Raw genomic sequence first — 12,895 nt, 5'->3', positions numbered from 1 at the left:
TTAAAGAGTTCACTTTATCATTTAAAAAAAAGTTATTAAAGGGCAATGCTTAAAGGCCAAGGATTTAGAAGTACTTCATTCCAATTTTCTACAGGAAAGTCAATTTCTTTTAGGTATCAACCTATAAGTCAAAAAACCTTAACTATCACACTATTTTTTAGAAAATTAATGTCTCTTTAAACATACTATTATAGCAATGAGTTCAGAATAAGAAAATACTTGTGACTGTAAACATGTATCACATTCTTAGGGGTGGGATGGTTGGGTAGTACAATAAACATTGCCAGATGGATTACAGGGTTAAAACTGTTTCCCATTGGTTTTTTAGATACCCCTTAACCTATGAGAAAATAGCTGCTAGAAATTCTGGTACCCAAAAACTGCATGAAGTAGCCATTCACACAGCAAAATGTTTCAGCTCCTTTAAATTTGCATATGCACACTCTGACCTATTCTATCGAAACTTACAGACTGTCTGAAAAAGGGAATGGCTTATCCACTCCAGTATTTTTGCCTATAACACTCCATGGACAGAGGAACCTGTCGGGCTACAGTCCATGGGGTCCCAGAATCAGACATGACTGAACAACCAAGTTTTATTGGTGTCAGGATCAAGAATCTTCCCATTCTCCAAGGGTTGTCAAAGCCCTCTTTTGGGTACCAGATCAACCCAAATCAACGTCCTCTGCATTTTTTCCTGTAGTTTCACTTTTTAAGATGCCACATCTTGCCACTTCTTGTGAACTCTGATCTTATGGGCCATTCAAATGGCACACGGCCTTCACAGAGTCCTATGGCCCTGTAGGACTCGTTTCTAAAGCACTCTTGCATCCTACTCATCAAATCCACATGTGACGTAACATCAAGTGTAGAGAGCTCTAAACTCTCTTCCATGGCTTCTCCCTCTTCAGTGCTGACCCTTGCAAAGTGCTATCTTTGGCCCCACTTCTGCAGTTACCAAATCAGCACAGGTGTCCAGTATTATCTCTGAAGACTATTTAGATAGGAAAACAGGACAATACACATGAAAACAAGTCTTGAAAATATGCAAACACACACGTAGTTCTAGCTTACTCAGTATTTAAAGCTTACTTTTTAAGAAAAGTAATCATGTATTTATTTTGCTTCAGAGGACAAGTGGCTCATTTCCCAATAAGCCAATTTAGTCACAAAAATATCTGCAAGGTACACTGTAGAAGTATTATAGAAAAAAGGAAGCATTTCAGTCTTCCAAAATTTTAGTAAGATTGTAAGAACAAATGTGACAATTCTTTAAAATCTAGGGAACTCCCTTGAAGTCCAAGGGTCCGGACATTTCAGGCTTTCACTGCTGAGGGGGAATGAAGATCCTCTAAGTCACTGAGCCATAAATAAATATATATATAAAATTTAAACCAGAACTTAATACATGCATTTCAAGGAATTCTTTTATAACTGAGATTTTATTGGTTGTTTTGAGGATCACTACACAGACATTTCAATTTGTACACAATTCTTCACATACGTACCAGAAATCTAAAATATCATGTAGTTGTGATTCTTAACAGTTATTCCAGTGACTTTCCAGCTTAAAATTTGGAGCAATTTTCCTTAACAGGATATCAAGTACCAATATCTTCAAATATTGATATGTTGTTACATCGTAAGTCCCACTGATTCACAATTTAATATCATATACACTACATACCCAAACTGTCAATTGTTCACAGCACATTAACCAAGTTACTAGGAAAACTGGACTACCACGACCAAAGATGTTATAGTATAGTGCACAAAATTCTGACCAGGAGAGCCAAGATCAAAAAGTGGTTTGCTGTAGGAAATAATTCTACCAAAACAATATGGCAAGAGAAGTAATTTAAAGTGTTCAAGACATTGAATGCACAACTGACTCCAAACTGCCATTTAGTATGCTTTTGTATTATAGGATATAAAAGCTACCCCCCATCTATGGAATGTTAAGCTGACACCCAAGACAATCAAAGCCTCCCATATCCAATATCCCACTATTTTCTGGTTGTACCAAAAAATAAACAACCAGCAAATGATTTCACCTCTTAAAAAAAAGCATTTACACTTAAAAAATGGGATGAGGTGGGATTCCCTCCTTTTTAAAAATGTTTCTAGAGCTACTAAAAAACTTGCATTTACAAAATAGTTGATAAAAATATTCCTCTGGATTGTACAAGAAGGGAAACAGGGACCACTGACAGGACTGAGTGTGTGGTTATTAATCAGACTTGGCTTCTTTCTCTTCTGCTTCATCAGAGGCTGGGCTCTGCAATCAAATGAAAAAAAGGGATCAAACATTTGACTCCTGCGTCATTGCTATGAAGTCACCAATATTTAGCATTTATTATAATGTAAGCTTTCCTCACTGTAAAGTCTTAAAAATACATTCAATCCTCAATATTTATAGATTCTGTACCGGTGAATTCACCAACTCACTAAAAGTTATTTGTAAACCCAAATCCATACTGATGGCATTTCCATGGTCTTGTGCAAATACACAGCAGTAAAAACCATGAGTCACGTGACAAGCAGTCTCAGCTAACCCTTCTTGTTTCAGCTCTAACACTGTAAGCAAGCATCTATTTCACAGTCTATTTAGTGCTACATGTATCATTTTTTTTTTGTCCTCATGGTGGAGAAAATGTTGACCAGACAAGTCTAGTGTTATCCAAGACTATGTGCAACAAGGTTGTGGTGTGCTATATGGAGAAAACCGACAACGGACAGCTTCACTGAAGCACAAGTTACAGTGCTGCTTCTCTTGGCCCTGCGTTCTGTATGATTTCTCAAAAACACGTATTAAGCAGGAATACAAATAAGGTTGGGGGCTTCCCTGGTGGCTCAATGGTAAAGAAGCCACCTGGCAAGGCAGAAGACGCAGGAGACTCAGGTTTGATCCCCGGTCAGGAAGATCCCCTGGAGAAGGACATGGCAACCCACTCCAGTATTCTTGCCTGGAGAATCCCATGGACAGAGGAGCCTGGGAGGGTACAGTCCATGGGGTTGCAAAGAGATGGACATGACTGAAGTGACTAAGCACACACACACTTAAGGTTATGGTTTGATCTGTTGATGGAAATGTTGCAGTGAGTGTATTTTGAGAATCTAACCCTATATTTCCACTACATGCAACTATCTAGTACTTGGAGCAACCTTATAGAATACAACCATCACAGATAATGAGAATCAACTATAGTTTGATAAAAGGGATTAGAAGGTGACATTCTCCCCTTATAAATGTATTAGTTATTTACCACAACCTTGAAACCTACTTATTTTTATAGGTAAAATCTTTTTTTCAGAGCTTAAAAGCATAGATTGAGGACATCAACCCTTTTAATTGATCCAAGTTACTACCTAAATCTAGACAAGTGGCTACTTTAAAGTAAGACTTCATTATGTAAAAAGGAGAAAAATGTGAAAAATAAGGGAATGGATTAAAAAATTTGTAAAAGGAACATCCAGAATATTAGAAACTAACAAAGGGGATGTGTGTATACCTATGGTTGATTCATGTTGAGGTTTGACACAAAACAAAATTCTGTAAAGCAATTATCCTTCAATTAAAAAATAAATTTATATAAAAAAAGAAATAAGATTATTAACAGATCTATACACGGCAATTTCAATAAAAAAAAGACTAGAATGTTTAAACAAAATCCCTATGTTACATAAAGAAATATCATTTAGTAAATGAAATCTTAGTGTATGATTTCTTATTTACAGTAAAAAAAAAAAACCCATTTACAGGTAAAATTTAAAATATCATCTAAATTCATAAAAAATATTCTGCCCACTTGGAGCAGAATACAAACTTTGTTCCATATTATAAAGACTGTTTTATCTGCTGCATTACCCACTGTTCAGAGTCAAAATTAATCACACACACACTCCTGACCTCCTCGTTTTTAGTCTCTCCATTTTCTGCAGGCAAGTCTTCTTTAGTCTCTTGGTTGGCCACTTCTGCCTGTTTTCCCTTTGCTCCTCTTTTCCCTTTTGTTTGCACTTTTTTGTCTGAAGATTTATCCTGTGATAAGAGTAAGAGTATATTTAAGTATCAACTCTGCATTTGCCGACATTTTCTGACTTGCTGGAAATTGTCCCCACCATAGCCGCAATGTTAGTGCTGCTGCTTGTCAGTCTGAGTTACAGGACACACTTCAAGGTCAGCCCCCAAGAAACAGGACCACATAACATGCTGAGGTCCTAACAGCACCTGCATACCAAGCCTCACCAGACTCAAGACAATTACATCTAAAGCCTCAGCAACTCCCCTTCTCCACTATTCTCTGAAGTTCCACAGGAGAGAACAGAGGAACTGAGGAATGGTTGGAGGGCTCTCCCCCTGCCCTGTAACCCTACCCACCCCCAAACTTTTAAGTGGGAACAACAATCAAATTGTCAAATAACCACTGTCCCGAGGATTCACCTGAGAAAAGCACCATATTGTAAGGTCAGATTGACTATCCTGCTACAGTTAGTCCCTTGATATATAATCAACAGCTAAAAAGATCAACTTTGAGTTTATCATTTCATTTAGGTGTATGAAGTATCTGAAAACACACAGGTATATGATGATAAAAGACCTTCAAAGGTTATGCCACTTTAAAATAATATACAACAGTATTTCTGGATACCATCCACCAATGGGGAAAGAGAAATCTAACAAATATTTATTTCCTGTTAAGTAGAGAACGTAGTTAACAGCCAAATTAAGTAAAGTCACCAGTGAGTTGCATAATACTGACCAATACTTGCATTAAACAGCCACAAAGATACAAAAGACCTGACAACTTTAATGCTAAGGGGGCGGGGGATCAGTGGAATGGATTCTGTACCAATAGTGGCATTCCATACATGACAGCAAGTCAACCACTAGCAACTGAGTATCTTTAGAATAAACAATAAATTATCTAATAAAAGCATATTTGGGGCAACACTGCTACATACAGACACACCATGAAGTATCACAATACTTTCTGCATTTAAAAATAATTGTTTAACAATTTGATTGCTTTAAATTTCTCATTAATAATATAACCGGTCAGAGAAACATAAAAATATAAAACCTTAAATGGATTAACAGCCTAGACTGAAATATCACTTTTAACTACTAACAGCTGGAAAACCAGATGAAACAAAATAAGTCTACATGTCTTTAGCATGGTAATCAATATACCAAAACTTTACTTTCTGTTTAAGGCTTTAAAGTGGATCAATTACGAAGACAATACTACTTTATTAAAATTAAAGAGAAAAAAAAAAACTCCTCCCTTTTGCCATCACTTTTCCTTTAGCAAACTGAGCAGGCAGGTTTGTTTCTCAAGGAACACATAAAAACTTACCTGTTGGCCTTTGAAAGGGAAGAAAAATGTTAATTAAATCCAATGGCCCCAAACACAACTGAAAGTAAAATTTGACTTTTTTCCTTTTGGCCGCACTGCACCGTGTGGAATTTCACTTCCCTGACTAGGGATCGATCTTGGGTCCCCTGCATTGAGAACTCAAGAGTCATACCAAATTCACCACCAGGGAAGTTCCTGAACTGTTTTCATTAAAAAAACAAAACAAAACCCAAACTTTTAGGACAGATCAAAACAGAGACAGGTGAATAAAAAAGATGTAAGAGAAACAGGCATAGCATTTTAGCCAATTGGTTTATTGAAATAATAAATAATAAAAGACGAGTAGTAATAGCATACTTTACATGCGGATATTTTCCAACAAGATACACTATTTTCCCTGCATTCATGAAGTTTCTCTTTACTGAGTTTTCGTATGGAATTCTTCATTTTCAGGTCTGAGAAATTCCAAGTGGGCCTACTACACCTATACCTTCTTTAAATCCACTTTAAAAAGATCACAAAACAGAACTTTCTATTGGAAAAACTCTGAAATTCTTATACTCAGCTCTGTAGAATGTTTAAATAAAGACATGGGAAAATTTTTCGGTATTATTCAGTATTTAGCTTTCACCTATACTTTTAGGAAAGGGGAGATGACAATGAAGATTGAGGGGAGAGAAGACTTCTAAAAGCAAACTTTGACCTAAGTTTTGAGTTAAGAGAAGTTAATCACACCATGAATTTCCCCTGTAGAACAAATAAGAGCTTTAGAGGGTGGTATCAATGCTAGATCCAAAGAGTCACAAATGATGTACACATATTTTGCTGTTCCAACTTAGGTTTTCAAAATACAAATATCCAACTACCCAAACACTCGCCATGTGAATAAAGCAATCAGGAATCTATTCCAGAGCAACACTATTTACGATAATCTCAAAGAATGTCAGGATAAAATAATTTAGAGAACTTTCACATAAACTATACAAAATAATCGTAGAAGAGGAATGTTCTCAGAGAACATAATTTTTTATCTCCCCCTGCACGTAAGGTATGATCCCTGACCTTGCCCTGCGAACCTCACAGGCAAAAACTTACACAGTCCCCATCTCCTGGCCTCAGTCCTAGCTTTTCTGATACTCAGAAGAGGAAGGCCAAGCATGCAACAGAAAACCACCAACAGGGAACCATTAACCATAACATACACAACACAAAGAATGGATTTCCCTGGTGAGTGAAAGTTATTCTTCAATATTTTCAGTCGTCTTAAATTTCCCAAATTCTGGAGCAGCACTAATGTGATATTATATTCCCGTAAGCCAGGATGACGACCACATTCACTGAATTTTACTCATACTAAAAAAGGCAGTTGGTGACGGACATGGAAGTCTGGCATGCTGCAGTCCATGGGGTCGCAGAATCGGACGCCACTGAGCCACTGAACTGACAAAAGGCACTGTTTACTGAAATTATTATAACATAAAACTCCAGCGGTAAATAAAATAACCCTCCGACAACTTTTCAGGAGACTGTGACACTAAACTGTGGTTGATTTGCCGAGTCTCAAAGTTAAGACCTCCGGGGCCAGCAGTGACCGTTAGAGACCTCCAACAATTCAAAGACACCATGATCTCTAAAGGCTGAGTCTGAAACCTACCTTTCCCGCCGCCTTTTTTGGCTTCGTTTCCACTTTTGCAGGAGCCGGTTTCTGAAAAACAAAGGTAACACTGAGCTTCTTCCCTAGGTTCGAACCCGCGGAAAAGAAAGGTTAGGGGGCTCGCTTTACTTACTGCTGACAACCTCGCCGATCTCCTCTTGGGCTTTGGGAGAAAAAAGAAAAATAAGCAAGGAATGCACGGTGCGGAGGAAACCTAGCCCACCCCCGGGAGCGGAGCGGGGTCTTACCTCCTCCTTCGCCGCCCCCTCGGCGGAGCTGACCTGCGGGAGAAAGGAGAGCGCGAGTGGGAACAGCCCGTGAACAAAAGTGCCCGCGCGCCCCAGGCTCGTCCGCGCGCAAGAACAATGCCCGTCCGCGTGACGTCAGCGGCTTCCCGCCGCCGCGTTCGAATCTCGGATCCGGCTCCTCGGGCTGCCGAACGTTCCAGAACGCAGCACCGAGGCCGCCGTGCGCCAGCCCTCCCGCCCGCCGCAAGTCCGGCCGCCTCCCCGGCCCAGCGCTGCAGAGGAAGCGGCGGGCCTGGGCCTCGCGGGGCTCTGGGGACGGCCGCGCGGCGGAGTGGGCGTGTGCGGGACGCGGCCACTGCTCACCTTCCTCTTGGGCATCGTGGCGGCGGGGCGGGCGAGAGCCGGGTGCCTGAGGGCCGCGGCGCGCCGAGAGCCTTCGCGAAGCTGAGTAGCCTGACCGCTGCCGCTCCTCCCGCCGCCCGAGCTGCTGGGACCCGCGGCGGGGGTGGTGGGAGAACCGGATGGAACCGGATTGGGAGCCCGCCCCCTCCTCCCCCCGCGTCCCCCGGCCGCGGGCTCCCCCTCCCCTCCGGCCGGGCCGCCCCCCGCCCTAGCCCCCGCCCATTGGCTGCGGGGTCCACCGCTCCGCGGCTAGCACCCCGAATAGGTGAGGCCGGCCGTCACTCGACCACTGCGCCCCGCCCCCGCTCTCGGCGCCCCCACCCGTCCGCCGTCTCGCGGGGCCCCAGACCCAGGCGAGGGGGCGGGGCCCCACAGGCCGCTCTCGCCTCACGGTAGTTTGTTTGAAGCCTAGCCGCAAAGTGCGGTCTGCGTGCTGACTGGCGGACGCCCGCCACGTGGTCTCCTGGTGCGCCCACCCACAACCCTCCGGGTTACCTGGTCGCCAGCCAGCGCCAGGGAAACCCCGAGGATAGAGTCCCTTCTCTGTAGGGGCAGTTGGGTTGGAAGGTTTATAGTTCACAGAATGGGAAGGGAGAGACAACGGGTTTAACTACGAACCAATTTTCCCCACCTCAGTCGGTAAGAAAAGCTATCTACTAGATTTAGTCTTGCTGGCCTGTGGGGAGCAGGTCTTAATGCGCAGGCGCGGGATAGAAGGTCGTGGGAAGGAAAAGTCCGCGCGGGGCGCCACTGCGCAGGCGCGGATCTTTGCGACGGCGCTGGATTCGCAACCGGGTTCCCCTGGTCTGGTCTTTTCGTATAGCTTTTTTAAAAAGTCGTCCGTTCCTTGAGGGGCTGGGGGTGCTGGCGGTTCGTCTCAGGAGCTCAGTGGGCGCCTGAGTCCCGACAGCCACCAGGCCGAGGACGCGTGGACCCACTCTCAAATCCCTTGGCCGGCCGATCCTCTCCTGTACTGAAGTGAAAGGGCAAGAACGCCCACCCAGTTCTTGCTTGTTTTTTAACCACTTCCTGACCCAACCTTTCTGAGGTGGAAAAAAGAACTTAACGCTGGGAGTCTGAGCTGGGAACCAGTGAGAGCACGTTACCCAGTTTCTTTACTGAATAAGAAAATTTTGCTTGTAAGGACCACTTGAGTTACTGCAGAAGAAGTTTTTAATCAGAACATTGTTAATTGAAATTCATGGAGAGGAAGAAACAGACTGAAAACAGACCGAAAGGCCACCACTGGAGAGCTCCAGATAAGCCATAACACTTTCACATAGTGGAAGAATGAGCTACTGCGAAAGAATGAGGCTGTTCTTTGTAGAAGTGAATTTTCGAAACCACTAGTCAGACTCCAACTCCTGATCAATAACCACTGCCTTCCGATCTCATTCAAGAAAGTCTTGGACTGCCCTTGCGGTCCAGTGATTAAGACTCTGGGATTCCACTGCAGGGCGTGTGGGTTTGATTCTTGGTCCGGAAACTAAAGGGTTTCCCAAATGGTGCAGGGGTAAAGAATCATGCCTGCCACTTCAGGAGGTGGAGATTCCTTCCCTGAGTGGGGAAGAGGAAATGGTAACCCACTCCAGTATTCTTGCGTGGAAAATCCCATGGACAGAGGAGCCTGGTGAGCTATAGTCTATAGGGTCCCAAAGAGTTGGACGCCACCGAACACACATGCCTGCACTGGGAAGTAACATTCCCAGATGCCTCCTGGCTTGGCCAAAAAAAAAGTTTTAAGTTCTTAGAGTGGCTTATATGGTCCTCTGCCCGTGGGCCCACTTCAAAAGGTTTTTCCCTTGGTTCTCATTCCCAGCCTCAAGTAGTCTGGGCGTCACTGCTTCAGCCTTGTCACCTGCTGTTCACTCTGCTTGCAACGCTTCCTGCGCTTCCTCAGACCAGTGCCATCTCTTCCTCACCTCTTGTGGGTCTTGCCACAAATGTCACCATCTCATTGAGACCATTCCTGACCTGTCAGTTTAGGATTGCACCTCCCAATCTCCAGTTCTTGCCACATCTGTTGACTGACTATGCTGAGTATAAAATTACATGTTCGTTGTATATTTCAGCAAAATGCCCAGAGAGGTGGTGCGATTGGTTGCCTGTGAGAACAGTTGGGGGAGTAGGGAAAAATGAAAATTTACCTTTTTCTTCTTTTGGACAAGAACCCTAATTTTTTCTTCTTGAGATCTACTCTGGCAATCCTGTCGCTCTTTAATGTAATCTCCCCCTTTTCAGTTCCTTCCACGTCACTTTGCAGTATTTCTTTTATGATTGATCACATTCTGTAATTGCTTTATGTGTTTAGTTATTTGCTGCTTGTCTCCCTCACAAGAGTGGGAGTTCCATAAGGGTAGGAACCCTGTTAATCGTCACAGCACTTCATCCCCAGAACCTTAGATATTCAATTAATAATTCTTTCAGAATTGAAGTATATTTGATTTACAATGTTGTGTTCATTTCAGGTGTATAGAATAGTGATTCAATTATACACACACACATACATGTAATCTTTTTAATATTCTTTTCCCTCACAGGTTGTTTACCCACCCCCCCACCCCCCCGCTCCTATCTATATACATTAAAAAATAATAGCATTGGGATTTCTGGTGGTCCAGTGGCTAACACTCCTGTTCCCAGTGCATGGGGCTCCAGTTCAGTTCCGTGTCAGGGAACTAGATCCCACGTGCTGCAGCTAAGACCTGGTGCACACAAATAAATATTTATTCTAAAGAATAGCATCAGAGAGCCTCCCAGTTTGTGGCACAAACATGTACTGAACCCCTACCCTCTGCCAGTGGTTGTGATAATCCCTAGGTTAGAGGGACTTAATTCCAAGAATGTGGGTGGTACTTCAGTGGAGAGAAAAGTATTAATGCACAAATTGGCCTGAATTACTGAGTGGAAGAGGAAGCCACTAAAAGGGACAGAACATCCCAAGGCATAGGTTCTTAGCAGAATGAGACAGCCGTGCAGAACCCTTAGAGTGGCATGGATGGACACACTGACAGTGGGAAGGGAAGATTAGTGAAAAGAGGCAGAAAAGAGAAGGGCATCCTGGAGAGGGCACTGGATGCTAGGCTAAGTGATCTGGCTGTTATAGTGGGAGACATTGCAAGGTTTGTTTTTTCTTTTTTCCCCCCTGCTGTCCATTTGTGGGATTTTAGTTCCCTGACCAGGGACTGAACCTGGGCCCTTAGCAGTGAGAGCTCAGGATTCCTAACCACTGGACCACTAGGGAATCCCACAAGGTCTTAAGGGAATGACATGCTGAGAGCTCAGCCTCATGAAGGTCTTTCTCCTGTGAGAGCTGACGATGCACTGGGCCAGAGGTGACAGACGGGTGGCCCGCAGGTGTTTGCTTTACTTGTGATGTTTTCTTAAAGTTGCCAAGACAAGGATGTGAAGCAACTGGAATACAGTAGGAAAACCCTTAGTATTTTTTTAAAAAAGTAAACATACTCTGTGACTCAGTAACTCCACTCCAAAAACATACCAAAAAAAAGCTTACATCTGTTCACAAGAAGACATGAAATAGAATATTCATAACTGAACTATTTTATAAACCCAACTGGCAGCAACTTTGATGCCCACCAACAAGAGAATGGATAAGTGGGAAAGTATGAGCAATGAGAAACGGCTGTCTGCAACTCCACCCAAGATGAGGCCAAGCACAATACTGAGAGGCAAGCCAGACACAGTACTGTGTGATCCTGTTCATACAGTACAGAAAAGCAGGCAAAACAAATCCAGTGTGTCTAAGTCAGGACAGTAGTGACTGGGAGAGAGCAATGGAGGGCTTCAGGGAGCTGGCCATCTTCTATTTAAAAAAAGGTTTTTTAGTATTTTTGTATCTTGGCTCAACTTAGTTTTTTAATTTTTGGCCGAGTGGCATGTGGGATATTAGTTCCATGACCAGGAATTGAACCCGGGTCCCAGGCAGTGGAGGCTTGGAGTCTTAACCACTGGACAATCAGGGAAGTCCCATGTTGTATTTATTTATTTTTTTAATGCTACACATTTATTTAAAACGTCAAAAGTTTAAAAAGACTAAACATACTGGCAAGGATATGGAAGAACTGGAAGTCCCAAACTCTTTTGGTAAGAATACAACAGGAAACCACCATTTAAGATTACAGTATGTGTTGATGTGCTCAGTTGTGGCCGACTCTTTGCGACCCTGTGGACTGTAGCCTGCCAGGTTCCTCTGTCCATGGAATTTTCCAGGCAAGAATACTGGAGTGAGTTGCCATTTCCTTCTCCACAGTCTTGTATTTCTTGACCTGTATGTTACTTGTACTGTTGTGTTTGTTTTGTGAATATTCATTGAGCTGTGCATGTGTATTTCTGGAGAGACTTCAGCAGTGAAGCCTGTAAAACTTTTTTTTTGGTAACATTCCAAAATCTGGTAATTTCACCTACTAATAGGGCTCTTCAACTTCTCCTGCTCTCCTCTGTGTGTGATTCCTCAGTGCACTTGACCTTCTGACTTGGAAGGAGGCTTCCTTTTTCAGGGAAGTGTGTCAGGGTCCCAGCCCTGGTGATTTTCCTCACCTCTGTCTTCTACCAAGCCTCTGAAGGCATTCTAGTTTGACCTGCCTGTATGTAAGCATACGTAATTATAGATGCCACTTGTTATATTTGTTTATTTTTGGAAGAAATAATTATGTGGCTCAAAATTAGAGCAAAATGCTTCCCAGAGAAGTCTCCATTCTGCTTCTCTTCCCCCAGAGGTCTGGCTGTCTCGAGGAGGAGCCAGTGCTGCTGCTTGTGGATCCTTCCAGAAGGCTTTATTTAAATATAAGTGTATATATAATATACACTTCTTTTCAGTTTGGCACCTTGTGTTTTTCAGTTAATGGAGTTTGTTTCCTATGAGTATTTGTTAAGATTCCTCCTTTTTCTTGCTGCATTGAAGTGCATCGTATAGATGTACCAAATGTTTATTATTTTTTTTGGCCATGCCACACAGCATATGGGATCTTAGTTCCCCAACCAGGGATAACCCTTGCCCCCTGCATTGGAAGCTCAGAGACTTAACCAGTGGATAGCCAGGGAAATCCTTGTACCAAAGATTTTAAAACCAAATTCTGCATTGACTGAACTTTACAAATTGTGCCCAGTGTTTTGTTCCCACAAAGGATGTTGCAATGAATAAACATGTATATACACATCATGTGCATACTGTATAAAACAAATGTGCTTTCAAGCTCCAGTAAGCCCCTGGCTGA

At 42.9% G+C, this 12,895-nt stretch overlaps 1 protein-coding gene across 1 annotated transcript; it reads right to left on the bottom strand.

Annotated features, from left to right (window-relative positions):
• Positions 1-1,409: 1,409 nt before the first annotated feature.
• On the bottom strand, positions 1,410-7,862 carry HMGN1 (high mobility group nucleosome binding domain 1). The gene is made up of 6 exons (XM_061167567.1): positions 7,623-7,862; positions 7,260-7,292; positions 7,145-7,174; positions 7,012-7,062; positions 3,911-4,039; positions 1,410-2,278 (listed from the first exon to the last, which is right to left on the bottom strand). The coding sequence occupies exons 1-6, from the start codon at positions 7,635-7,637 to the stop codon at positions 2,231-2,233; spliced, it is 306 nt and encodes a 101-aa protein (XP_061023550.1). The 5' UTR covers positions 7,638-7,862; the 3' UTR covers positions 1,410-2,230.
• Positions 7,863-12,895: the final 5,033 nt, after the last annotated feature.

This window comes from Dama dama, chromosome 19 (assembly GCF_033118175.1).
Source record: "Dama dama isolate Ldn47 chromosome 19, ASM3311817v1, whole genome shotgun sequence".
NCBI classification, from domain to species: domain Eukaryota; kingdom Metazoa; phylum Chordata; class Mammalia; order Artiodactyla; family Cervidae; genus Dama; species Dama dama.
Note: the sequence above shows the minus strand (reverse complement) of the source record. Positions and strands in the feature narration are given on the sequence as shown.